This window comes from Cricetulus griseus, chromosome 4 (genome assembly GCF_003668045.3).
Source record: "Cricetulus griseus strain 17A/GY chromosome 4, alternate assembly CriGri-PICRH-1.0, whole genome shotgun sequence".
Taxonomy (NCBI): Eukaryota; Metazoa; Chordata; class Mammalia; order Rodentia; family Cricetidae; genus Cricetulus; species Cricetulus griseus.
In genome coordinates this window covers 34,911,711-34,935,319 of record NC_048597.1, presented here as the reverse complement: position 1 = coordinate 34,935,319, position 23,609 = coordinate 34,911,711, and the positions used below count along the sequence as shown (strand labels likewise).

The window sequence follows — 23,609 nt, the reverse complement described above, 5'->3', positions numbered from 1 at the left end:
ACTCTTCATAAACCAGGTTATCCTGAATTGTGTGTGGAGCCCTGACTAGAAAAGGCTTAGACTCTCTGATCAAGAGGAATTGCTCAGCAAACAGAGTCCACCCACAGCATGATACTTCTCGGCAGGATACTTTTCTTGAGCAGGGCTCATCTATTAGAATGTAGAGTTCCCAACAACCACACAAGCCAACTATAAAAAAGAAATGTTTATCTACCAACACACGCGCGCACACACACACACACACACACACACACACACACACACACACACACACGAGAGAGACAGAGAGAGAGAGAGAGAGAGAGAGAGAGAGAGAGAGAGAGAGAGAGGAGACAACAGTTGCATTTGCTTTTCCCAGTTAGCACTGTAAAGGAGGGCTGAGGGACAAAGGGCCAGGAGCATGGGGTCAGAGATTAGTGGGTATGACTTAAGTCATCAACTTCCTTTTGCTCTCTTCTGGACAGGTCACCCACACACCAGAAATGATTCCTGAGATGACTATAGCATCTCCAAACACTGGTGTATTGATTTTCTACTGCCACTGTAGCAAGCTGCTGGTTACTATGCGCTTAAATAACCAGTTCTTTAACCTTTACCGATAGAACTCAAGTGGCAAACATTTGTGTTGAGCCTGGTGTGATGGTTAATAGTGACAGTTAACTTCACAGGTCTTAGAATCATGTAAGAGACAAGCCTCTGGGAATGTCTACTTTAAACTGAGGTGGAAAACCCAAAACCACACGTGGGCTGCCCCATTCTATGGGCTGGAGTCCCAGACTACAGAAAAGGCAAAGGTCAGATGAGCACCACCATTGTGCCACCCTCCCCCCTCTCTGGTTTCTGAGTTGATGCAATGTGGCCAGCTGCTTCTTGTTCCTCCAGCCATGCCTTCCCCTACACGATGGACCATATAACCTCTGGAAGTATAAACCCAAGCTACAAACCCCTCCTCTCTTGAGTTACTGCTGCTTCTTCACCTTTTTCTTTCTTTTTTTTTGGCCAGCATGGCCTTGAACTCACAGAGCTCCACCTGACTCTGCCTCCCAAGTGCTGGGATTAATGACATGCAGCACCACCACCAGGCTGAGACTTGACTTCAAAATTGCTTCTTGTTAGGTACTTTGTCACAGCAAGGTGAATAGCTAATATCACCAGTGTGGTGGGGCATGCTCATAACCTTAGCACTAGGGATACTGAGGCTGGACCATTATGAGTAAAGGCCAGCCTGGGCAGACAGCGAGTTTGAGGCCAGTCATTATTATATTTTAGATAGTGTCATTTTAATGTCAGTCCTAGAATTGCTTTATGTCCTCAACAGGATCACTATATTTTAAAGAATCAGCCACTCTTAATGCTTTTATCTTGGGTCACATTAAAGAAACTTTCTTTTTGGTGTATTGTGTTTTGGATACTCAGGACATAGCTAAGCATTGCTTGGTCTATTATTAGCATAAAAACTTGGTTGTGACTCAACAACTAGTCTTTGAAAAAAATCTATAAATTTATCTAGCCAGAAGACTGAGTCTAAGTGGATAGCTAAAAGGACTCTGTTCTGGCTTGCTCGCTCTTGTTTTCATGGCAGACCCCTAGGGAACTCACCCACTCTCAAGTACAAGATCTTCAAATTCTTAACACTTGGTCTAGAGCTCAAAAATCATTTATTGTCTTCATTCCAAGAACATTTTACTGCACATATTTTTTCTCCTCCTCTTCTCTCCTTCTCTTCACCCCACTCTGGGAATCTCATTATTTATACACGTAGTTGGGATTGATTCAGTCAATCTAGTTGAGATGGCTCAGAAATATTTCAAGCTTTGCCAGAGATCTTTGGTTCTAGTACTTTGTTGTCCATTTCTGCCTTCTGCTATTCTTCTTTTCAAATTGACTTCACTCCTACAGGAAATTTTTTTTAGTCCTTTTCAGCATCAAGTGAATTGCCAGGATGGCAAAAGAGGCCAACAATGTCAATGCCCCTGTCACTGTGTAAGTAAGCCCCAAGAAAAGTCCACCTCCTCCGATCCATGTCAGGGTGGAAAGAACAACAGATTTTTCTCCTCGGAACACGGTTACTGGAAAATCTAAGAAGGTTTGTTAAGGACACGGTATTTATCATTGGTGCCATGGCATATACAAATACAGTAGATTAAATTATATAAAATTATTTTTCATAGACACAAAACAATTATTCAATTTCATATATTTCAACACAGTTAATTAGTACTCTACCTTGTTAGAAGAAAATTAGTCAAAACAAGGTTCCCTCTCCACATAGCTATAGTGTACAAAGGAGATGTTGAAATATAACGATCCAAGTGATTTGCCAGCAGCTGGATAATGAACAGATATCTAACTCTCTGTGGGGACTCTCAGGTAGCACAGAGACTATAGATAGTCTTCACGGTAAATTGAAGGCTTCAGTCATGAATCAGAAGACTCTAGAGAGGCTGAGTTCCTTAACAGGCTGAAGCAGGGATCCCTGCCACAGATAAAATTGTTTAAAAAGAATAAGGACAATAATGAAAGAGGTCAAACAGTAAAACAGTTTTGGTGAGAACTCTAAAGGTGGCAGATTTGTTAGGGTTTGAAACGGCAGTGTCCCTGTTGCTGGTGAGAAAGTGTTTGAAGTGGGTTTGCTATGTAGCATTTTAATGATGTCATCTTCCCCGATGCATGTGGCCTGAGGGTTTTAAACATCTGGTGCCTTTTGTAAACGAAACTAATAAACAAACAAAGCCTTCTCATAGCAACACAGAGGACAGAGGCATTTCCCAGCAAAGCTCTTAAAAGACTTCCAATCTCTTGGCAACATGCTATTTAAAGGCACAAGCAAACATGTTAGGGACAAGTTCTGTTTTAATACTGGAATTCCTCATTGTCACCTGGTCCTTGGGTGCTGCCTTACCTCATCTTCCTGTGAGTTCATTTGAAAAGGAGAGTCATATTCTCACCCACAGGGCATCATTTTCCCCTTAGTAGCAGGCATGGCTGCAGTTCAGGCTTCAGCTAGGCCACACAGGGGTAGTGCAAACAGAGGGCTCACACTCAGGGTTGAATTTGTACATGGACCATCCAAAGATCAGCATTCAAGTGTGGCTGTTATCGGTTACTGAAGAGAGCATGTCTGGAGAGGAAAAACTGCCTCCCTTGTAGGACATAGTTTCCTTTCCTCATCCCCAACCCAAATTGTAGCAAGGGGTAAAAGAAGCATCTTGATTTTTTTCCTGTACAGTCTGTTGTTTAGTTTACTGTTAATGATAGTCATGAAGTCTCAAGAGATTCAGCTTGAGAGACACTCACAGGGCAACATTCAATGTCTGTTTTAAAGCAACTACTACAAAAGAAAACAAAAGGTGGCAGAGATGTCACATCAGCAAGGACCTCACAGAGTCCCCACACACCTGCTCAAGGAGAAAGAAGAAACCCTGGAGTAGGGCACAGGGCCAGATTTGAACATTTGCATTTCACCTTGTGTCAAGGCTTTTCTAGTTCAGGACTAAACATATAGCTCAGTGGAGGAATATTTTTTTAGTGTGCCCAAGGTCCTGGGTCTGGTCCCTGGCATTGAAAAAGAAAAGAAAAATTTCTCATTGAACCTCCCTGGGAGAGACTGTAGACGTGGACAATTCGGTGTGGTGAAGCCCTGGCCTGTTGGGAGTCCTCTAGAACAATCCTAGCCAGTAACCCTGGCATACTATAAGAGGTGTGGATGCCTAATTGGGTAGATGCTTCAAAGCAGGGTGAGAGCCTGGCTAAGGAGTCTGTCTGTCTCCTTTAGGGAAATGAACTCTGATGACCACAGTATAAATTATATGTAAACATAGAACTGCTTAAAGATAAGACTTGGTTAGATTTTATAGCTAAAACTGCATTGTTTTTTAAATCCAGACTCACATTTGTATTTTTACATTAGGAGAAAATCATAATCCATTATTAGAACATATGTCTCCTAACTCGGCCCATATGCCTGTTACTAAGACATCGACTCCCACTGGCAGGCTGTGTATCTAAGGAAGGAAGAACACACATCTGTAGTGCAGAGCTCACTGTGTTCCTGGCATGGACTGCATCAAGCTGTCCACATCCACACAGTGACGTCTTCATTGAGGAAGCCATTGTTTGCTGGATGGTAGGTAGGTTTGGTCAAGTACAGAGGCTTCACATTTCCTAGTGTGGTGACTGGGGGAGGTGGGGGCTCTCTTGCTCTAACACACTTTTGTCTAAATGTTCTATGGTCTGTGTCAGTGTCTGCTATTCCTGTCTAGCTTCCAGATGTACTTCTTATTATCCCCCATTTATTTATTTATTTATTTGTTTGTTTGTTTATTTGTTTATTTATTTTTGATTCTCCATCTCATCCCACTCTATGTGGCATGCTTCACCCCACTGCTTTAGATGTTTAGGTTTACTGTTTATTGGTCTTTCTTGGGGGCAAAAATACTCCTTCCCTATTTATTCATACCTGATATTGCTACTGCCTGTTGTTCCTTTTAAAAAAGATACATTAAATACACAATTTGGACACGGTTGTATGATAGTGTTAGGATAGCGGAAGAAGCAGAGGGCATGTCAATCCCAAATATGCTACTTTGGTATATTATTTTGGCTTAAGGCACTTGAAAACCAGCAAGTGCAGGAAGGGCATGCTGATCTCCCGTTCTCTTCTGATAACAGAGAGGGATGAAAAACACCCACTGACACCACAATAATACTTTTTGCTAGGTGTGGGGACAAATGCTTTTAATCTCAGCACTTGGGAGGCAGACACAGAAAGATCTCTGTGCATTTGAGGTGAGCATGGTCTACATAGTGAGTTCCAGGACAGCCAGAGTTACAAGGTGAGACCCTATCACAGAAAGAAAGAAAGAAAGAAAGAAGGAGGGAGGGAGGGAGGGAGGGAGGGAGGGACGGAAAGAAAGAAAAGAATCACAGAAAGAAAGAGAAAGGAAGGAAGGGAGGGAGGAAGGAAGGAAGAAAGAGGAAGATACTTTAACCATCAGAGGGCAACCTGTGAGAACAAATTTGGCTAAACTAACCCTCAGCTGTTCTTCCATACCTGATACTCCTCTAAAACCAGTATGTAAATACTTGCAGTCACTTCTTTCAGTCTATTTCTTGGGAGGGTTCCAAACTATAATATAAACACAATTTGCATGTTTTTCTCCTGACTCAGCAGTCTGGAGAAACACCTGAATTGTGGAGATGGCATTGCCTTCCTCCGTGTGCATTACTATAAAATAGCTGTCTGTTTTTCGGTGGTACACATTTGGCTGGAGGACAGAAACAGAATCAAAGAATTCAACAATGAGTAGTGAGATCTTGCCTTCACTCTGAGAAAAGGAAGTGGCTGAGAAGGATACTGTAGGATATGTTGAAACTGTAGTTACCAGCAGGCAAGCCTACAGCAAAATAGTCCACGCGCTTGAGTCGGCGGTACAGTTTTTTGAAAGTGGGAAAGGCGGCTGTCCTCATCCAAACAATGAGGTCCTCATTGACAAAGCCATTGTTTCCTGGGTCATCTGTATCTAGTTCATAGACAGGCTTGGTCCAATGCAGAGGCTTGGCACTTCCTGTGGAGGTGAGAGAATGGGGAGTATGGTAGTATGGTAGTTTTCCTTAGAGAAAGAACTGCACTCACAACTGAAGAGAAATAGAAATTTGACCTTAAAAAAGAAAATGTTTAATATGAAATCATTAATGATATTGGCTTTAAACATTGTAAGGAAGAGTGTATGCTAATTCTGTAGGGTTAATGAGAGATAATGTCAGGGTCAGTAGGATAGCTCTGTGCTAAGGGCCAGTGCTGTCAAGACTGAAGACCTGAGTTCAATCCCTGGAAGCCACATAGTGGGAGGTGAGAACCAGCTCTCAGAAGTTGTCTTCTGACTTTCCCCACATGTAGTCATTCCTGCCCCTATACACACCCACACTCACTCACCTATGATAATATAAATAAACCTCAAAAAAAAAGAAAGTGGGGAGTGGTAGTGTGAAGCCAGGAGACATGTATATTGACCTTGCACCAACCCTCACAGGTGGATTTTCTGTTGAAAGCATTGCTGTCCCCACCCTACAGAGCACACTTGAAAACAGAATCACCCTCCTCTGGTCACTAGCATTTGTTCCAGCACCTGGGACACAACAGGTATTCAATCAATTATCAATTAATGTTTGATGAAGAGATCAAAGAGTCTTCTTCAATCTGCCGACGTCCATAGGATCCACACTGAATTTCAGATAGCCAATTAACAAGAGTGGATCATGTGAGGGACTTTTTACTACTGTAAGGCTAGTCCTTCTACCTACAAGAGACTCAAAAGATGAAAAAGAAGTCTCTTGGATGAGTGTAGGGTTACACTCTTTTAATCCCAGCACTGGGAGGTAGAGACAGTGACAGGTGACTCTATGAGTTCTCAGTCAGTCAAGGTTACATGGTGAGCCCTTGTCTCAAAGACAATAACACCACCCATAACCAAAACACCATTCTTTTCCAACTAGGATGGTTTGCTTCTCATAGAACCCCCAGTCACAGGCTAAGGTGCGTCTAAAAGCTATTCTATGTCTGGCATGATTAATGTGCTGGAGTAGTTTATACCATCCATACCCCCCCTGGAAATAATCCTGTGCTAGAGAATCCTCCTCTGCAAATGCCACAGAACCATCTTGCCCTTAGCAAGACATCAGTTATTGACTCTAACAAAAAATGTGTTTTTGGCTTCCATTGTAGACCCCAGCTACTTACTAGTTTGTCTTGTAACCATGACCCAAGGCGATGTATGCCTGGGATTTAAGAACATCCATCTTTTTATTATTTATTTATTTTTAAATTTTATTTATTTATTATGTATACAACATTCTGCTTCCATGTATATCTGCACACCAGAAGAGGGCACCAGATCTCATAATGGATGGTTGTGAGCCACCATGTGGTTGCTGGGAATTGAACTCAGGACCTCTAGAAGAGCAATCAGTACTCTTAACCTCTGAACCATCTCTCCAGCCCTTAAAGTTTATTTTTATTTTGTGCTCACTGGTGCTTGTCTGTCTGTGTGAGGAGGTCACAAGTCCTGGAACTAGAGTTACAGACAGGTGTGAGCTGCTATGTGGGTGCTGGGAATTGAACCTGGGTTTTCTGGAAGAGTGGCCAGCACTCTTAATCACTGAGCCATCTCTCCAGCCCTGAAATGCAGATTTTAAGACCTCTCTATCACATTCCAATCCCACCACTTCCCATATATCTGGATGTGGTCTGGTCTGAGACATTAGCTTTTTTCATTTTCCAAGTTAATTTAGGTCATTTGTTTTCATTCATTCATTCATTCATTCATTCATTCATTCATTCATTCACTCACTCACTATTAAACAATAACATTTCTTGTGTTTCCTTTCATGTAGCTGTCAAGATCTAAAACCTGGAATGTGTGTTTAATGTAAAATTAAGTTCATTTTCTTAAAGTTGCTGGAAATGACTCAGTTTGGTTGACATCATCCCATTATGGAAACCACAGTGATGTTAATGACAATGTGAAAATGTAAATCAGTTTGAACTTATTTCAAAAGTTTGTGTTTAAAGACTCCATCCAGGCCAGGCGGTGGTGGCACATGCCTTTAATCTCAGCACTCCAGAGGTTGAGGCAGGCAGATCTCTGTGAGTTCAAGGCCAGACTGGTCTATACCTCGAGTTCCAGGACAGACTCTAAAGCTACACTGAGAAAGCCTGTCTTGAAAAACCAGAAAAAAAAAAAAAAAGACTCTATCCAGACAGACAATGGTTTAACTCCTACAGAAGGTCCATTTATGTATCTTTCTGGGAGCATGACTTCATTAGGATTAAATGGAGCTGGGTGTGGTAGCACACACCCTCAGTCCCAGTACTCAGCAGGCAGGGTCAGGAGGATCTCTGTGAGTCCAAAGTCAGCCCGAGTGAGACTATGAGACTCTGTTACCAGAAAATAAAACATAAATGGATTTACTTCTATATTCATTTTGTTGTTGTTGTTGTTATGTAGCTTTTTGATATAAAGTCCCTTTCCACATTCCTGAGTGCTGGGATGGGCAGTACACCTAGCTTCCTTTTGCTGTGTGCTTGTGTGTGTAAAGGTGTACTGGTGTACATGTGTATGAACACGTATGTGAGCATGTACATACTCCTAATAAACACTGGGTGTCTTCCTGTATAGCCTTTGAGATGGGGTCTCTCCTGAACCCAGAGTACTCCAATTGGCTAAACTGGCTGGTTAGGGGCTCCAGGGATCTACCTGTTTCCCCTGCCCACAGAACGAGGGTCGCAAGTGTGTGTGTGACCACATCCAGAGTTTTTGTGGATACCAGGGATCTGAACTCAGGTCCTCATGCTGTAGCAGGCACTTTACCTACCAAGCTCTCGGTCTAGTCCCTAGGTTTCTACTTAAAACTTTTTTTCATAGCCAAAGAAAAGGCCTTAATGCGTTGACTTCATCAGCACAAAAAGAACTGTGAACAGTTAAATGAAACTAGTTTTACGTGAATGTCTTCAGACAGGAAAATTCAGGCAATAATAAGCCCTTGGGTTTTAATTCCTCACAGGATCAAAGCAAAGCTTTCAGAAAGTCAATCAAGAAGATAAAAAACCTGGCATTTATTATAGATGTTACCGTTAACTCAGTTAAGAACGCCAACAGTCAAGCTTAAATTGTTTGCTTTACTAGTAATAAAAGAAGTGCAAATTTGGTGGAGCAGACCCCTCAAGTGATGCTAATTCTCTCAGTAAGTAGAAAAAGCACAGAGAGGAAATGTCCTTAAACTGGTGTGGTACATGCATGCAGAAAGGGCAGGAGAGCCCATCAATGCTACAACACATTGCTTATAAGAGTTTCAGCTGCACAGACAAAAAATTGCAAAATACTTAAGAGTGACATGTGTGACAGGTAGGTACATATTTCAGCATGCGTATTATTAAAGAGAATTTTTGGAATGCCTCAAATTTTAAGGAAGGCTTTTGTACATCAATAACTCATGATGTGTTCAACAGTGATGCCAAACTTTTTTTTTTTTAATGAGCCCTTTAACTTTGGGTTGCCATTTTGTGCAAGATAATTGAAATCTTTTTAAAGTATGCAAAATAGGTAATGTCAGAGATGTTAGGTTATGAGGACTCTGTGGCCATATTTATGGAAAACTAAGCCTTCAAAACAAAGAAGCATTAAAGCTTACTCAGGTGACAGTAAAGGAACACATTACATAGTGATAGTTCAAAGTAAGATTCAATTTTTGAACTTTATAGTTATGCCTCGGATTATTTTGACGACTTCTTCTTCTTCTTCTTCTTCTTCTTCTTCTTCTTCTTCTTCTTCTTCTTCTTCTTCTTCTTCTTTCGAGACAGGGTTTGTCTATCCTGGAACTAGCTCTGTAGACCAGACTGGCTTCGAACACACAGAGATCTGCCTGCCTTTGCCTCCCCAGTACTGAGATTAAAGGCGTGTGCCACCAACAACCAGCTATTTTGACTTCTATAAAGATTATTGGTAGCACTTTTGCTTAAAAAATTTTTCTATGTCAGAATAAAGTGATATTGAGAAAGATCGGGATTTATATTGTAACATCTAAACTTAATAATACATTAAAAAAATCAAAAATAGAAAAAAACTGAAGTAAAAAAATGCCTTGGATTAAAATACTAGCATACTTCACTATAATGAAATAAAAATTGACATTTTCAGATAAAGAAAATGTGGAACATTTACACAATGGAGTACTACTGAGTAGTAAGAAACAATGACATCTTTAAATTTGCAAGCAAATGGACAGAACTAGAAAAAAAATTCTGAGTGAGGTAACCCAGATCCCGAAAGACAAATATAGTATGTACTCACTCATAAGTGAATACCAGACATAAAGCAAAGTATAACCAGCCTACAATCCACAACCTAGGAGAAGCTAGAACCCTCTTCCAGAAACAGATGGAAGCAGATGCAGAGATCTATAAGTAACCATCAGGCCGACCTCCTGGAGAGCAAAGTGAGGGAGGAGCCATGATATGAACAAAGGAGTCAAGACCATGATGGGGAGAGCGGAAAAAGAGGGAGGGAGAACTGGGATTGGAATGTAAAAAATAAATTAATTAAAAATAATATATAATATAAAAAATTTGACATTCCCCTCTGTACTGGCTAATCACCAGAGAGGAAGGCGCCTCAGTTGAGGCTCCATGGGATCCAGCTGTGAGGCATTTTCTCATTTAGTGATCAATTGGGGAGGGCCCAGCCCATGGTTGGTGGTGCCATCCCTGGGATTTTAGTCCTGGTTTCTGTGGGAAGGTGGGTTGAGAAAATCTTGGGAGCAAGCCAGTAAGCAGCTCGGCTCCATGGCCTCTGCATCAGCTCCATGGCCTGTGCCTCAGTTCCTGCCTCCAGGTTCCTGCCTTGTTTGAGTTCCTGTGCTGATTTCCTTTGGAGATGAACAGCAATGCTGAAGAGTAAGCTGAATGAACCCTTTCCTCCCCAACTTGCTTTTTGGTCATGGTGTTTCATCTCAGCAACAGAAACCCTAACTAAGCTACGAAGTGGTAGCACAGGCCTTTAATCCTGGCACTTTGGAGGCAGAGACAGGCAAATCTCTGTGAGTAAGAGGCCAGCCTGGTCTACAGAGCAAGTTCCAGGACAGCCAGGGCTGTTACACAGAGAAACCCTGTCACAAAAAACCAAAATAAATAAATAAACAATAAATAAAAATAAAAAAGTAAAAAGAAACCCTAACTAAGACCTACCCCATTTAACGAAATTGACACTAAGTATGGAGATGGTGTTTACTCAGAGCCAAAAGAGAAGACTCATTTAAAAGTGCTGACAATCCTAAGTTGATTAGCTACAGGAATCATCTTTTAAAGCTGCAGACAATATTTTGAAATAATTAAAAATAATAAGGCCATAACACAAACAGCCAAGAAGCCAATTAAGTCTGTGAATTCAAGAAAAGTATCCTTTAATGTTTTGATAATAACTAAAGCAAATATTTCAAAAGATATGTAATATCCATTTATGTATTTTAATTTTTGAAAACCCAGCATTGTTGAAAGTAGATTTTCAAAAAGATTAAAGTAGATTTGATTAGAACTGTTTTATAGGTCCATCAATACTATGTCAATTTACAAATCCATAAATGAAAAATTCAAGTAAGTAGATAGTTATTTTTATTCTCAAAAAATGTATCCAGTTGAAGCTGGGCATGGTAGTACATGCCTTCAATCCAAACATTCTGGAGGCAGGAGACAGATTTCTGAAGCCAGCCTGGTCTACAGAGGGAGCTCAGGTCAGCCAGGACTACACAGACAAATCCTGTCTCAAAAATCCCAAAACAATGTGTCCAGTTGCATGATAAATTGTGTTTCCTAAAACATTTACTTTTTCTTAATGGTTAATTGGAACAAAACACAGAACCAATTATTTTACTTTTCTAATAAGTAAACAATGGAGGTGTCCAGGATGGAGAAAGTTAGAGCCACAGGAACCAAATAGATACAAAAAAAAAAAAAAAGCCTTGTGGGAATCTCCCTACACACACACACACACACACACACACACACACACACACACACACACACTTATAAAAATATAGGGAACTAGGCATGGGGGCACATGCCTTTAACCTCAGCACTCTGGAGGCAGAGGCACGCAGATCTCTGAGTTCTACGGTAGCCTGGTGTACACAGTGAGGTCAGAACAGCCAGGGCTATGTCTCCAAAAATGGGGTGGGAAGGGGCTATTGAGCAAGGGGTCTGGATCTTACCTGCAAATGCACTGGCAAGGTCACTGGCTCTTGGATTCTGAAACTTGACATACTTATCTGTCCACCATGCAAGCCCACTCTTTAGCATTGGGACTTCTATATGTATGGACGAATTAAGGTTGTATGAAAGAGTTATGGTATCTGAAAGGAAATTTAAATTTATGGTAGTGATGTTAGGTAGCCATTTAGTCACCTGTCAGAATGCAGACCTAGACACAGATGAAAAACAAATTAGGTTTTTTTTTTTTTTCAGACACTCAACACGCCTACATGCCATAGATGCTGAATCATGAGACCATTTTTTTTTTCCCCATTACCAACATTGAGCCAGTTGTTGAAAAATATCCTTTGGCTACATTTAATTCGTGTTCTCTGACTATTCCTTCAGTTTGCTGGCAAGGGAGAAGTTATCTACAAATGAAACACCAGACATCAGTGTTCTGGCTTATCCTGGATAAAATACTTGGCATTAAGCAAGCAAATAAAACGAGCCACTCAGCTGCCCCGGGGAACATCATAGATGTGGACGGAGGTGGTTACACATTTATGAAAGCGGTAGAAAAAAAAGTCACTTACCATTGAATATGCTGTTGGCAATTGCACCACAAGGAATGATGGGAGTGCTGTTGCGGGACACTTGGAATGGAGAACAGTCCTTAACATCCTATATGCAAGATGATACATCAATGAGAAGTGCTTTTGGCAAAACTCTCAAACTACTGAAAGAGAGAACACTGGCAATGTGCATCAGCCCCCATTAGTGTATTGGCATGGGGAAAGATTATGGATTGTTACATGTTTCTCCTGGCTCTCTGACTACTCACTCACACTAGAAAATGCTCAGTCTTTGGAGGTATATGTGCACGTGGATGTCTAGGTATTTTATTTCCTTCTCAATAATACAGAGCATGCTAAAACTATTTGCAGGAATGATTTTTTAAATTTTTTTTACTTTGCTCTGCTGAGTATCACATTAAATCTACACGAGAACACTTTTAACAATCTTTTTGTGAAAGTGAACTATATTCAGAGGAGTATTCAGGTCCATAACGAGATGACATCATAGGGAACTGTTTGCTAAACATGTTTAGGTTATTACTTCCATAGACTGTCAGGATGTTAGCTTCTCTTGCTAATATATATGAACTACTGAGAATAAAAACTTAAAATCTTAGGTTAAACCTAGGCTTTTATACTTAGTTAAACCAAAGGCTTTTATTCAAGAAAATTTCCTTTAAGGATGGATCAAGGACCTTGGTTACAGAAAGGCAGACAAACATGGTTAGCAAGTGAACCAAAGAGGGGCCAAGGTCTCTCAAAACCCATGAAAGGGTAGCTATTTTGTTGGCTAGCACCCACATTAACTGCTTTAAAGGGGGCCAGTGCGCTCTCTCAATAATATTTACCTAAAGTACTCAGCCCCTTCGATTTAAGAATGAAGCAAACATTTATTTCTATCTTTAAAAATCTACATGCCGAGCCCTGCCACACTCCTGTCTTTTAGGATGAAGCAACCCCTTGGCTTAAAAGAAAACATTATACCAAGTGGGACTGACTGAGCCTTACCCAAATATCCTTGCCCAACAGCTGCCTATTGCTTCTTGATAGAATGTATCGATAGAGGTTTTGATGGAAACCATACAATTTGTAGTACATGTAAACATTACCCTGCATAGAAGAGAAATAAGCAAATAAGACAAATTGACTGCGATATTAATAAACATCAACACCCCCTTAAAAAAGAAAACCAGAAAACTGCATACAAAACATTGATGTTAACAGTTTCTTTTTAGAAAGTAGAAAAAAAAAGAAAAAAAAAGTTTTGAGACAGGGTCTCACTGTACAACCCTGGCTGACATAGGACCAGTCTGGCCTTGGACCTACAGACATCTGCCAGCCTCTACCTCTGGAGTCCTGGGATTAAAGGCATGTAGCATCGAGCCCAGCTTTAGGTGGTGTATCTTCAATGCATAAATGCAGATTTATGAATTTTGTCTCTTTGTGGCAACACCAGGAAAAATACTTAGCATAGCATGCTCTAAATTTTTAAAATACTGTTAACAAGATTTCAGTATCTAGATATTTTTCCTTGATGAAACAAACACAAGTTTCCTTTTGGGGTCCCTGATGAATCTGAAACATCTAGAACATCAGCAGCACTGGTATAAGCTTTCCCGGAAGCCTCTTTGGTGTGCTGGCCTCTGACACAGCATCATTAGTTTCATCAGCTTCAGAGTGGAGAGGCAGGGAGTTAAGCAGCTGAAGTGGTTTGAGTAACAGGCTATGTATTACCAAGTTGCTAAAGACTATGCAATATATTTATGCTATGGCTTAGTGGGACAGCAGGCGTAGCCATGGCAGCCGCTGCTGTAGGCTAGGCACCTGTTGCCTGTAGTGCTACCTCGTTGTATTAAATGGTAGTCTAGGAACAGTTGGGTGGATAGCAGGATGGCCATATTTAGGGATGGATGAGGGCCAGCACACTGAGTGTTTCAGACGAACAACCTTGTTAGGATGATTGTATGGAGCATGCTTCTGAGTTTGTGGCATCTTTGCCATGGAGTGACCTGAAGGAGGTGCTGACTGGCAGGGTTGACTGAAGGTTTGTGTGTATTGCTTGGTGGGATGGACCTAGGATTTGGCTTTGCACCAAGTTGAAGCTGCATATGGTCATTTGGTGGGCACCATTCTTTCATTTCAGAGCTGTTTTAATGCTTATTTTGGGGAGGCCAAACATACAACGCCGAACATTTAATGTGTTGTATTGATGAAAGCACTCAAAACCATGAATACAGTTTCAAAGTAAGTCCAGGTGATGTAACTTAGAACTGGAGTCACTGAGCATGTACAGGCGAACATGTGTGCTGGGTACTTGGGAGGCAGGGGACTAGGAGCTCCCTGTGCCTAGGCTCTGGTAAAGAATCTCATTACCTTAGCAGCAATTTCTGTGCTTTCCCCAAGGACACAGATAGGTGGGAATTGATAGTAAGTTTTCTCTTTGGGAGTTTTCTTCCTTCAAAAACTTAAAACATTCTGAGAATTCAAGAAGGAAAGAAAAAGAGGGGAATGCAGAAGAAAGAATGGACGAACTCAAGGCTAGAAGGAGAGGGCAAGGACCAGAGCAAGGAAGGTCAAAGGCTGAAGTATTTCTTTTAAAATTTTTTTTTGCAGATTTTTTATTTGAATTAGAAACAAGATTGTTTTACATGTCAATCCCAGTTCCCTCTCCCTCCCTTCTCCCCTACCACCCCTCCCAACTAAAACCCTACCTATCACATTCCTTTCTTCTAATCTACACCTGACTGAAACTTTCTGCTCCCTCATGACCTCTGCATCCTTCCTCTTCTTCCCTTCTCATTCTCGTAGCTCCCTCCCCCCTCTTCCCATGCTCTCAATTTGCTCAGGGGATCGTGACCCTTTCCCCTTCTCCAGGGGACAAAGTTTGTCTCTTTTAGGGTCCTCCTTGTTTATTAGTTTCTCTGGCAGTGTGGATTGTAGACTGGTATCCCTTACTCTATGCTTAAAATCCACATATGAATGAGTACATATCATGTTTGTCTTTTTGTGATTGGGTTACCTTGCTCAGAATGGTTTCTTCTAGTTCCATCCATTTTCCAGCAAATTTCAAGATTCCATTGTTTTTTTCTGCTGAGTAGTACTCCATTGTGTAAATGTACCACATTTTCTCTATCCATTCTTTGGTTGAATAGCATCTAGGCTGCTTCCAGTTTCTGCTATTACAAATAGTGCTGCTATGAACATCGTTGAACAGATGTCTTTGTTGTATGAATGTGCTTCTTTTAGGTATATGCCTAGGAGTGGAACTGCTGGATCTTGTGGTAGACTGATTCCCATTTTCTTGAGGAGTAGCCATACTGATTTCCAAAGTGGCTGTACAAGTTGGCACTCCCACTTTCTCCACATCCTCTCCAGCATAAACTGTCATTGGTGTTTTTGATTTTAGCCATTCTGACAGGAGTGAGATGGTATCTCAAGAGTTGTTTTGATTTGCATTTCCCTGATGGCTAAGGATGTTGAACACTTTCTTATGTGTCTTTCAGCCATTTTAGATTCCTCTGTTGAGAATTGTCTATTTAGTTCTGCACCCCACTTTTTAATTTTATTGTTTGGTGTTTTGGAGACTAGCTTCTTGAGTTCGTTGTATGTTTTGGAGATCAGCCCTCTGTCACATGTAGGGTTGGTGAATATCTTTTCCCAGTCTGTGGGCTGCCGTTTTGTCTTGTTGACTGTGTCCTTTGCCTTACAGAAGCTTCTCAGTTTCAGTCGGTCCCACTTATTAATTGTTGATGTCAGTGTCTGTGCTACTGGTGTTATGTTCAGGAAGCGGTCTCCTGTACTGATTAATTCAAGGGTATTTCCCACTTTATTTTCTAGTAGGTTCAGTGTGGCTGGGTTTATGTTGAGGTCTTTGATTCATTTGGACTTAAGTTTTGTGCAGGGCGAAAGGCTTGGGTCTATCTAGTCTTCTACATGTCTGCAACCAGTTATGCCAGCACCATTTGTTGAAGATGTTCTCTTTGTTCCAGTGTATATTTTTATTGTTTGTCAAAAATTAGGTGTTCATAGGTGTGTGGGTTAATATCAGGGTTTTCAGCTCGATTCCATTGGTCTACCTGTCTATGTTTGTGTCAATACCAGGCTGTTTTCAGGACTATAGCTCTGTAATAGAGCTTGAAGTCAGGGATGGTGATGCCTCCAGAAGTTCCTCTATTGTATAGGGTTGTTTTGGCTATCCTGGCTCTTTTGTTTCTCCATATAAAGTTGAGAATTGTTCTTTCAAGGTCAGTGAAGAATTGTGTTGGGATTTTGATGGGGATTGCAAATGAATCTGTAGATTGCTTTTGGCAAGATTGTCATTTTTACTATGTTGATCCTGCCTATCAAAGAGCATGGGAGATCTTTCCATTTTCTGGTATCTTCTTCTATTTATTTCTTTAGAGACTCAAAATTCTTATGATACAGGTCTTTCACTTTTTTGGTTAGCATTACCCCAAGGTATTTTATGTTGTTTGTGGCAATTGTAAAAGTAAAAGATGATGTTTTTGATTTCTTTGTCCACCAATGTGTCATCCATATATATTAGGGGTACAGATTTTTTTTTTAAATTTTTTTTGTTTTTGTTTTTTGAGACAGGGTTTCTCTGTGTAGCTTTGGAGCCTATCCTGGCACTCGCTCTGGAGACCAGGCTGGCCTCGAACTTACAGAGATCCGCCTGGGGCTACAGATTTTTAATCTTGTATCCTGCCACATTGCTGAAGGTGTTTATCAGCTGTAGGAGTTCCCTGGTAGATTTTTTCAGGTCACTTATGTAGACTATCATATCATCTGCAAATAGTGAAAGTTTGACTTCTTCCTTTCCGATCTGTATTCCCTTGATCTCCTTTTGTTGTCTTATTGCTCTAGCTAGAGCTTCAAGGACAATATTGAAGAGGTATGGAGAGAGTGGACAGCCTTGTCTTGCTCCTGATTTTAGAGGAATTGCATTAAGCTTCTCTCCATTTAATTTGATGTTGGCTGTCGGCTTGCTGTATATTGCTTTTATTATGTTGAGGTATGTTCCTGTTATCTCTGATTTCTCCAAGACCTTTATCATGAAGGGGTGTTGGATTTTGTCAAAGGCTTTTGTCGGCAGCTAGTGAGATGATCATGTGGTTTTCTTTCTCAGTCTGTTTATATGGTTGATTACATTGATTGATTTTTGTACGTTGAACCATCCTTGCATCCCTGTGATGAAGCCTTATTGATCGTGATGGATGATTTCTCTGATGTGTTCTTGGATTTGATTTGCCAGTATTTTATTGAGAATTTTTGCATCATTGTTCATGAGGGATATTGGTCTGTAGTTCTCTTTCTTAGTTGTGTCTTTGTGTGGTTTAGGTATCAAGATTATTGGAGCCTCATAAAAAAGAGTTTGGTAATGACCCTTCTGCTTCTATTGTGTGGAATACTTTGAGGAGAATTGGTATTAGCTGTACTTTGAATTTCTGGTAGAATTCTGCACTGAAGCCATCTGGCCCTGGGGTTTTTTTGGTTGGGAGATTTCTGATGACTGCTTCAATTTCATTAGGGGTTATAGGTCTATTTAAGTTGCTGATCTGTTCTTGATTCAATTTTGGTAAGTGAAATCTGTCCAGAAAATTGTCCATTTCCTTTAGATTTTCAAATTTTGAGAAATATAGGTTTTCGAAATATGACCTGACGATTCTCTGGATTTCCTCTGAGTCTGTTGTTATGTCCTCCTTTTCATTCCTGATTTTATTAATTTGCATGTTCACTCTTTGTTGTTTGGTAAGTTTAGATAAAGGTTTGTGTATCTTGTTCATTTTCTTGAAGAACCAACTCTTTCTTATATTGATTCTTTGTATTGTTCTCCTAGTTTCCATTTTATTGATATCAGCCCTCAATTTGATTATTTCCTGGTGTCTGTTCTTCCGGGATGTATTGGCTTCTTTGTTTTCTAAAGCTTTCAGTTGTGCTGCTAATTCTCTAGTGTGATTATTCTCCTGTTTCTTCATATGTGCATGCAGCGCTATGAACTTACCTCTTAGCACTGCTTTCAGTGTATCCCATAGGTTTGGATACGTTGTGTTCGCATTCTCATTGAATTTTAGGAAATCTTTAATTTCTTTTTTTATTTCTTCCTGGACCCATGAATTGTGCAATAGGGGATGTTACTTAATTTCCATGAGTTTGTAGGTTTTCTGTAGTTCGTGTTGTTGTTGAATTCTAATTTTAAAGCATGGTGGTCTGATAAGACACAGGGGGTTATTTCAATTTTTTTGTACCTGTTGAGGTTTGCTATGTTGCCAAGTATGTGGTTGATTTTAGAGAAGGTTCCATGGGCACTGAGAAGAAGGTAAATTGTTTTGTATTTGGATGGAATGCTCTATAGATATCTGTTAAGTCCAATTGCGCCATAACTTCTATTAGTTCTTTTGTTTCTTTGTTAAGTTTCTGTCTGGTGGTCCTGTCCAGTGGTGAGAGTGGGGTGTTGAAGTCTCCCACTATAAGTGTGCGCGGTTTTATGTGTGATTTGATTTTAGTAATGTTTCTTTTATAAACGTTGATGCCTTTGTATTTGGGGTATAAATGTTCAGAATTGAGACTTCATCCTGATGGTTTCTCCTGTGATGAGTAGGAAGTGACCTTTTACATCTCTTTTGATTGATTTTAGTTTAAAGTCCAATTTGTTGGATATTAGGATTGCTACCCCCGCTTGTTTCTTGGGTCCATTTGATTGGAAAATCTTTCCCCAACCTTTGATTCTTAGGTACCATCTTTCTTTGAAGCTGAGGTGTGTTTCTTGTATGCAGCAGAAGGAAGGATTCTGTCTTCTTATCCATTCTTCTAATCTGTGTCTTCTTATAGGGGAGTTACGAGCATTAATGTTGATGGCTATTAATGACCATTGATTGTTCATTCTTGTTTGTTTTTGATTTGGTGATGGTGGTGAGATTATTTGTGGGATTCTATCCCTTTTTCTTTTTGGCTGTTGGTAAAGTGGGGTTATCTATTGCCTATATTTTTCTGATTGTTGTTAATTTCCTTGGGTTGTAGTTTTCCTTCCAGAACTTTCTGTAGGGCTGGATTGGTGGATATGTATTGTTTGAATCTGGTTTTGTCATGGAATATCTTGTTTTCTCCATCTATATTGATTGAAAGCTTTGCTGGGTATAGTAGTCTGGGCTGGCATCCATAGTCTCTTAGTGTAGATAGAATATCCAGGACCTTCTGGCTTTCAAAGTTTCCATGGAAAAGTCAGGTGTGATTCTGATAGGTTTGCCTTTATAGGTTACTTGATATTTTTCCTTTGCTGCTCTTAATATTTTCTCTTTGTTCTGTATGTTTGGTGTTCTGATTATTATGTGGTGAGGAGACTTTTTTTTGGTTCAGTATATTTGGTGTTCTGTAGGTTTCTTGTATTTTCATTGGCATGTCTTTCTTAAGGTTGGGAAAGTTTTCTTCTATGTTTTTGTTGAATATGTTTTCTGCGCCTTTGAGTTGGATTTCTTCATCTTCTTCTATGCTTATTATTCTTAGATTTGGTCTTTTCATGGTATCCCATATTTCCTGGATATTTTGTTAGGGATTTGTTGGACTTAAGATTTTCTTTGGTTGATGAATCTATTTCCGCTAGTGTGTCTTCAACTCCTGAGATTCTCTCTTCCATCTCTTGTATTCTGTTGGTTATGCTTACATCATTTATCCAGGTTTTCTATTTCCAGTATTCTCTCAGATTGTGCTTTCTTTATTGCCTGTATTTCAGTTTTTAGGTCTTGAACTGTTTCCTTGAGAGATTTGTTGATATCTTGTATTTTTTGGTTTGTTTTTTCTTCCATTTCTTTAAGGGATTTTCTCATGTCCTCTTTGAGGTCCTCTATCATTTTCATGAAGATGTTTTTAAGGTCATTCTCTTCTAGTTCATCAGCATTGTGATGTTCAGGTCTTGCTGGTGTATGGTTCCTAGTCTCTGGTGGTGTCATATTGAGTTTTCTGTTGTTGAATGTGCTTTTACCTTGCCCTCTTCTCATCCTTTCTTCTGGTGGGTGTAGCAGGAGTTTCTTGCTCTCCTGGTGGGTATGGGATCAAGGCTCTCTTCTGGTAGATGCTAACAGATACAATACTCTGATGTCTGTCCTCTACTCTTGGATGGAGGTGTCACTCTTACCGGGGCCTCGGCAGTGCTCTGGTGTGTTGGGTCCCACTGGGCTGGTGGATGGAGACAGAACTGCCACCGGGGCCGCGTGTGGAATCCCGACGCTGAACTTGGATCGGATGCACAGATTGCTGTTGTCAGATGACTCTGAGCAGTGACGACGATCGGAACCGGAAACCCCAAAGCTATTTTAAATGTCTCTCCTATGCTATGCATTCTGCACCCCTTCCTGTCAGTGTCCGAAACACAGACTTGACCCCCTCCTTTCCTTCAGAATGCCACTGTACATAGGAATCAGGTACAGGCTAGCTGTCTTGCCACTGAGCACCCCACCTCAGGACTTAGAGCTCATTCAGCTGGCCCCAAACCCAGGCCATTATCATCTCCTAAAAATCCACTCCCTTCTCCCCTCCCTCCCTGTTCCCTAAAGGTCAAAGTGGATAGCTCTCCTTGCCTCCTCCTGTTCTGGGAACTTCTTCACTGAACCCACCTAGGTCCTGTATTAACAGGAGAGCTTAATCAGCCCAACAGCAGGGATTTCTCTTTGTATTTCTTGGCATCCCTCACACTGCCAAAGAGCCTGGCTGAGAGCCTCTTTGGGATCCAGCAACTGCACTGGTAAGATTATTTGGGCGTGGGAGAATCCAAGGAGAAGTCTTCCAGGTAAAACTCTTGACACTAACATGATATGCGACCTTGTCCAAGTCATGTAACTTTTTAGTCCATTAATGACTTCTCTTAACATGAGGTGTTAAATGTAAAAAGTTCTATAGCCCTGTCCACACAGATTTATAAAGAACCTTTGTTATTGATCATACAAGTCATGTTGGAAAGTTTAGAAAACTGTGGTTGGGAGGGAGGGTGGCCTTTTCAGGGACAGATAGAAACCTGATGCAAGGAAAACTCCCATAAACCTACAAGGGTGACCCAGCTAAAACTCCTAGCAATAGTGAATACGTAGGCTGAACTGTGATCAGATTGGTGACTACCCCAATTGTCATCAGAGAGCCTTCATCCAGTAACTGATGGAAATAGATGCAAAAACCCACAGCTAAACATTAGGAGGAGTTCGGGGAATTCTGCTGAAGAGAAGGAAGAAGGATTGTAGGAGCCAGAGGAGTCAAGGACATCACAATAAAACCCACAGAAACAACAAATCTGGCTCATAGAGACTCACCAAGTCTGAACCAACAACCAGGGAGCCTGCATGGAGCCAACTTAAGCCCTTTAAATATATGACAGTTGTGTAGCTTGGTCTACTTGTGGGACTCCTAATATAGGATGCCAGAGATGTCCCTAATGCTTTGGCTGGCTCTTAGGAACCTATTCCTCATACTAGATTGCTTTGCCCAGTCTAAATACAAGGGAGGTGCTTAGTCTTATGGCCACTTGATATGCCATGCTCTGCTGATACCCATGGGAAGCCTGCCCATTTCTGAATAAAAACAGAGGAAGAGTGGATGAGGGCAAGGGGAGGGAATTGGAGGAGAGGAGGGAGGGGAACCTATGTTTGGGATGTAAAAAAAACAAATAAAAAAAAAAGAATCTTGAGGTTTAGAAACAGAAAAAAAAGCAACAATAATAATTAACACAAAAAGGCATTCTGGGGTTGTATTGTCATGGACTCAAGATTTATCATTTCTATCTTGCTTTATTTCTTGTATTTTTAAGTTTTTAGAAAGCATTTGAAGGAAAGTACAAAACCAAGTGCAGAAATATGTGGAGGTTCATCAGCATGAAGTCAACTGAACTCACCTCCATGTTCTCCGGAAGGTAAAACGGAACAGAGCAGGTGCATTCTTTGTCAAAATTAGAGCTATCTTCCCGTAGCTGAGCACAATTTGCACATATGTTTGTGTAATTAATCTGTCAGGCAGAAAACACAATAATTCATTTAAATGCCTTAGCCTATCCAAAGTGTTCAATGTTTTTGAGATGGAGCCTATAACATGGCTAGAGAACAGCCTGCTTTGTGGGTGTTTTATTCTGGGGTGCTTAGGAGGAGGCCTTTGGTCACTGGAATGCATTTTGTCACTGGTTTGGAACTCCATGTCTGTGTCTGACACTTATGTGATCAGTTGGAATGAAGCTGCTTTCCTTCTCAGTCATGAGGAGGGGTTGCTAGGAAGGTATTAGCCAATGCTTCATGAAAACTGTGCTTACAGCCTCAGTCTAATCACCTTTACAGGGAACTCACCCTCTAGTTTCCATTTTATTGTATGCAACTATAATTATTTCACATGTCATCTGGAGGAAGTTACTAAAAGTGACCAAGCAGGAAAACGATATTTCTCAGTAAGATTATTGGTGTGCGTGGAATAATGCTCAGCTTGAGAAGGTATTGTGTTCTGCTTTATGAAAGTTAAATTCTGTGGATGAATTACATAATAAATTCTTTTTTAAAGAAAAGAGTCAAGCCAGGTGTTGGTGGCACATGCCTTTAATCCGAACACTTGAGAGGCAGAGGCAGGCAGATCTCTGTGAGTTCGAGGAGACCAGCCTGGTCTACAAAGCAAGTGCCAGGATAGTCTCCAAAGCTGTACAGAGAAACCCTGTCTCAAAAAACCAAAAAAAAAAAAAAAAAAGCTCCTCCACCGGCCTGACCCCAAATGAGGTGAGTGTACCCTCTGCTCCTGTCCTATTCCTACAGAACTTCCCATTCACCCCAGATCTCTCTGGGCCTGCACCTGCTTAGAGTGGACCCGCCCAGGCAGGGAGGAGCTCCCAGAGTCTGGAGACACCTCACTCTTCTCCCCCTTTCCGCTGCCTGCCCGACCCTTACCTATTGAGGAGACTACCAGGAGAGGCAAGACCATCCAGAGCTGCAGACATTGAAGTCTTGGCCTACACACACCACTGGGTGACAAGAGGAGATAGAGAGACCCCACCTGCACCCACTGGAAGAAGAGATGGGAAGAAGACTGAATAAGAACACACTCAACAACAGAAAGACCAATATTACAACACCAGAATCTAGGGACTCCACACCAGCAAGATCTGAAATGCCCAACACAGAGGATGAAGAAGAGATGGACCTCAAAAATTATCTTAGGTAGATGATAGAGACCTTTAAAGAGGAAACAAGAAAACCCCTTAAAGAAATAGAAGGAAAAAAGAGCAAAAATTTACATGAAATGGAGGAAAAGACAAACCAAAAAATTCAAGAAATAAA

At 40.8% G+C, this 23,609-nt stretch overlaps 1 protein-coding gene across 1 annotated transcript in view; it reads right to left on the bottom strand.

Moving 5' to 3' along the window:
• Positions 1–1,671: 1,671 nt before the first annotated feature.
• Positions 1,672–23,609, bottom strand: part of LOC100755866 (cell cycle control protein 50C-like) — a 30,811-nt gene continuing 8,873 nt past the window's right edge. The window contains exons 2-7 of the mRNA XM_027412483.2: positions 22,193–22,303; positions 13,327–13,428; positions 12,337–12,424; positions 11,761–11,901; positions 5,358–5,567; positions 1,672–2,078 (exon numbers count right to left, since the gene is read on the bottom strand). Coding sequence (XP_027268284.1) covers positions 1,894–2,078; positions 5,358–5,567; positions 11,761–11,901; positions 12,337–12,424; positions 13,327–13,428; positions 22,193–22,303 — 837 coding nt within the window. The 3' untranslated portion in view covers positions 1,672–1,893. The remainder of the gene's footprint in view (positions 2,079–5,357; positions 5,568–11,760; positions 11,902–12,336; positions 12,425–13,326; positions 13,429–22,192; positions 22,304–23,609) is intronic.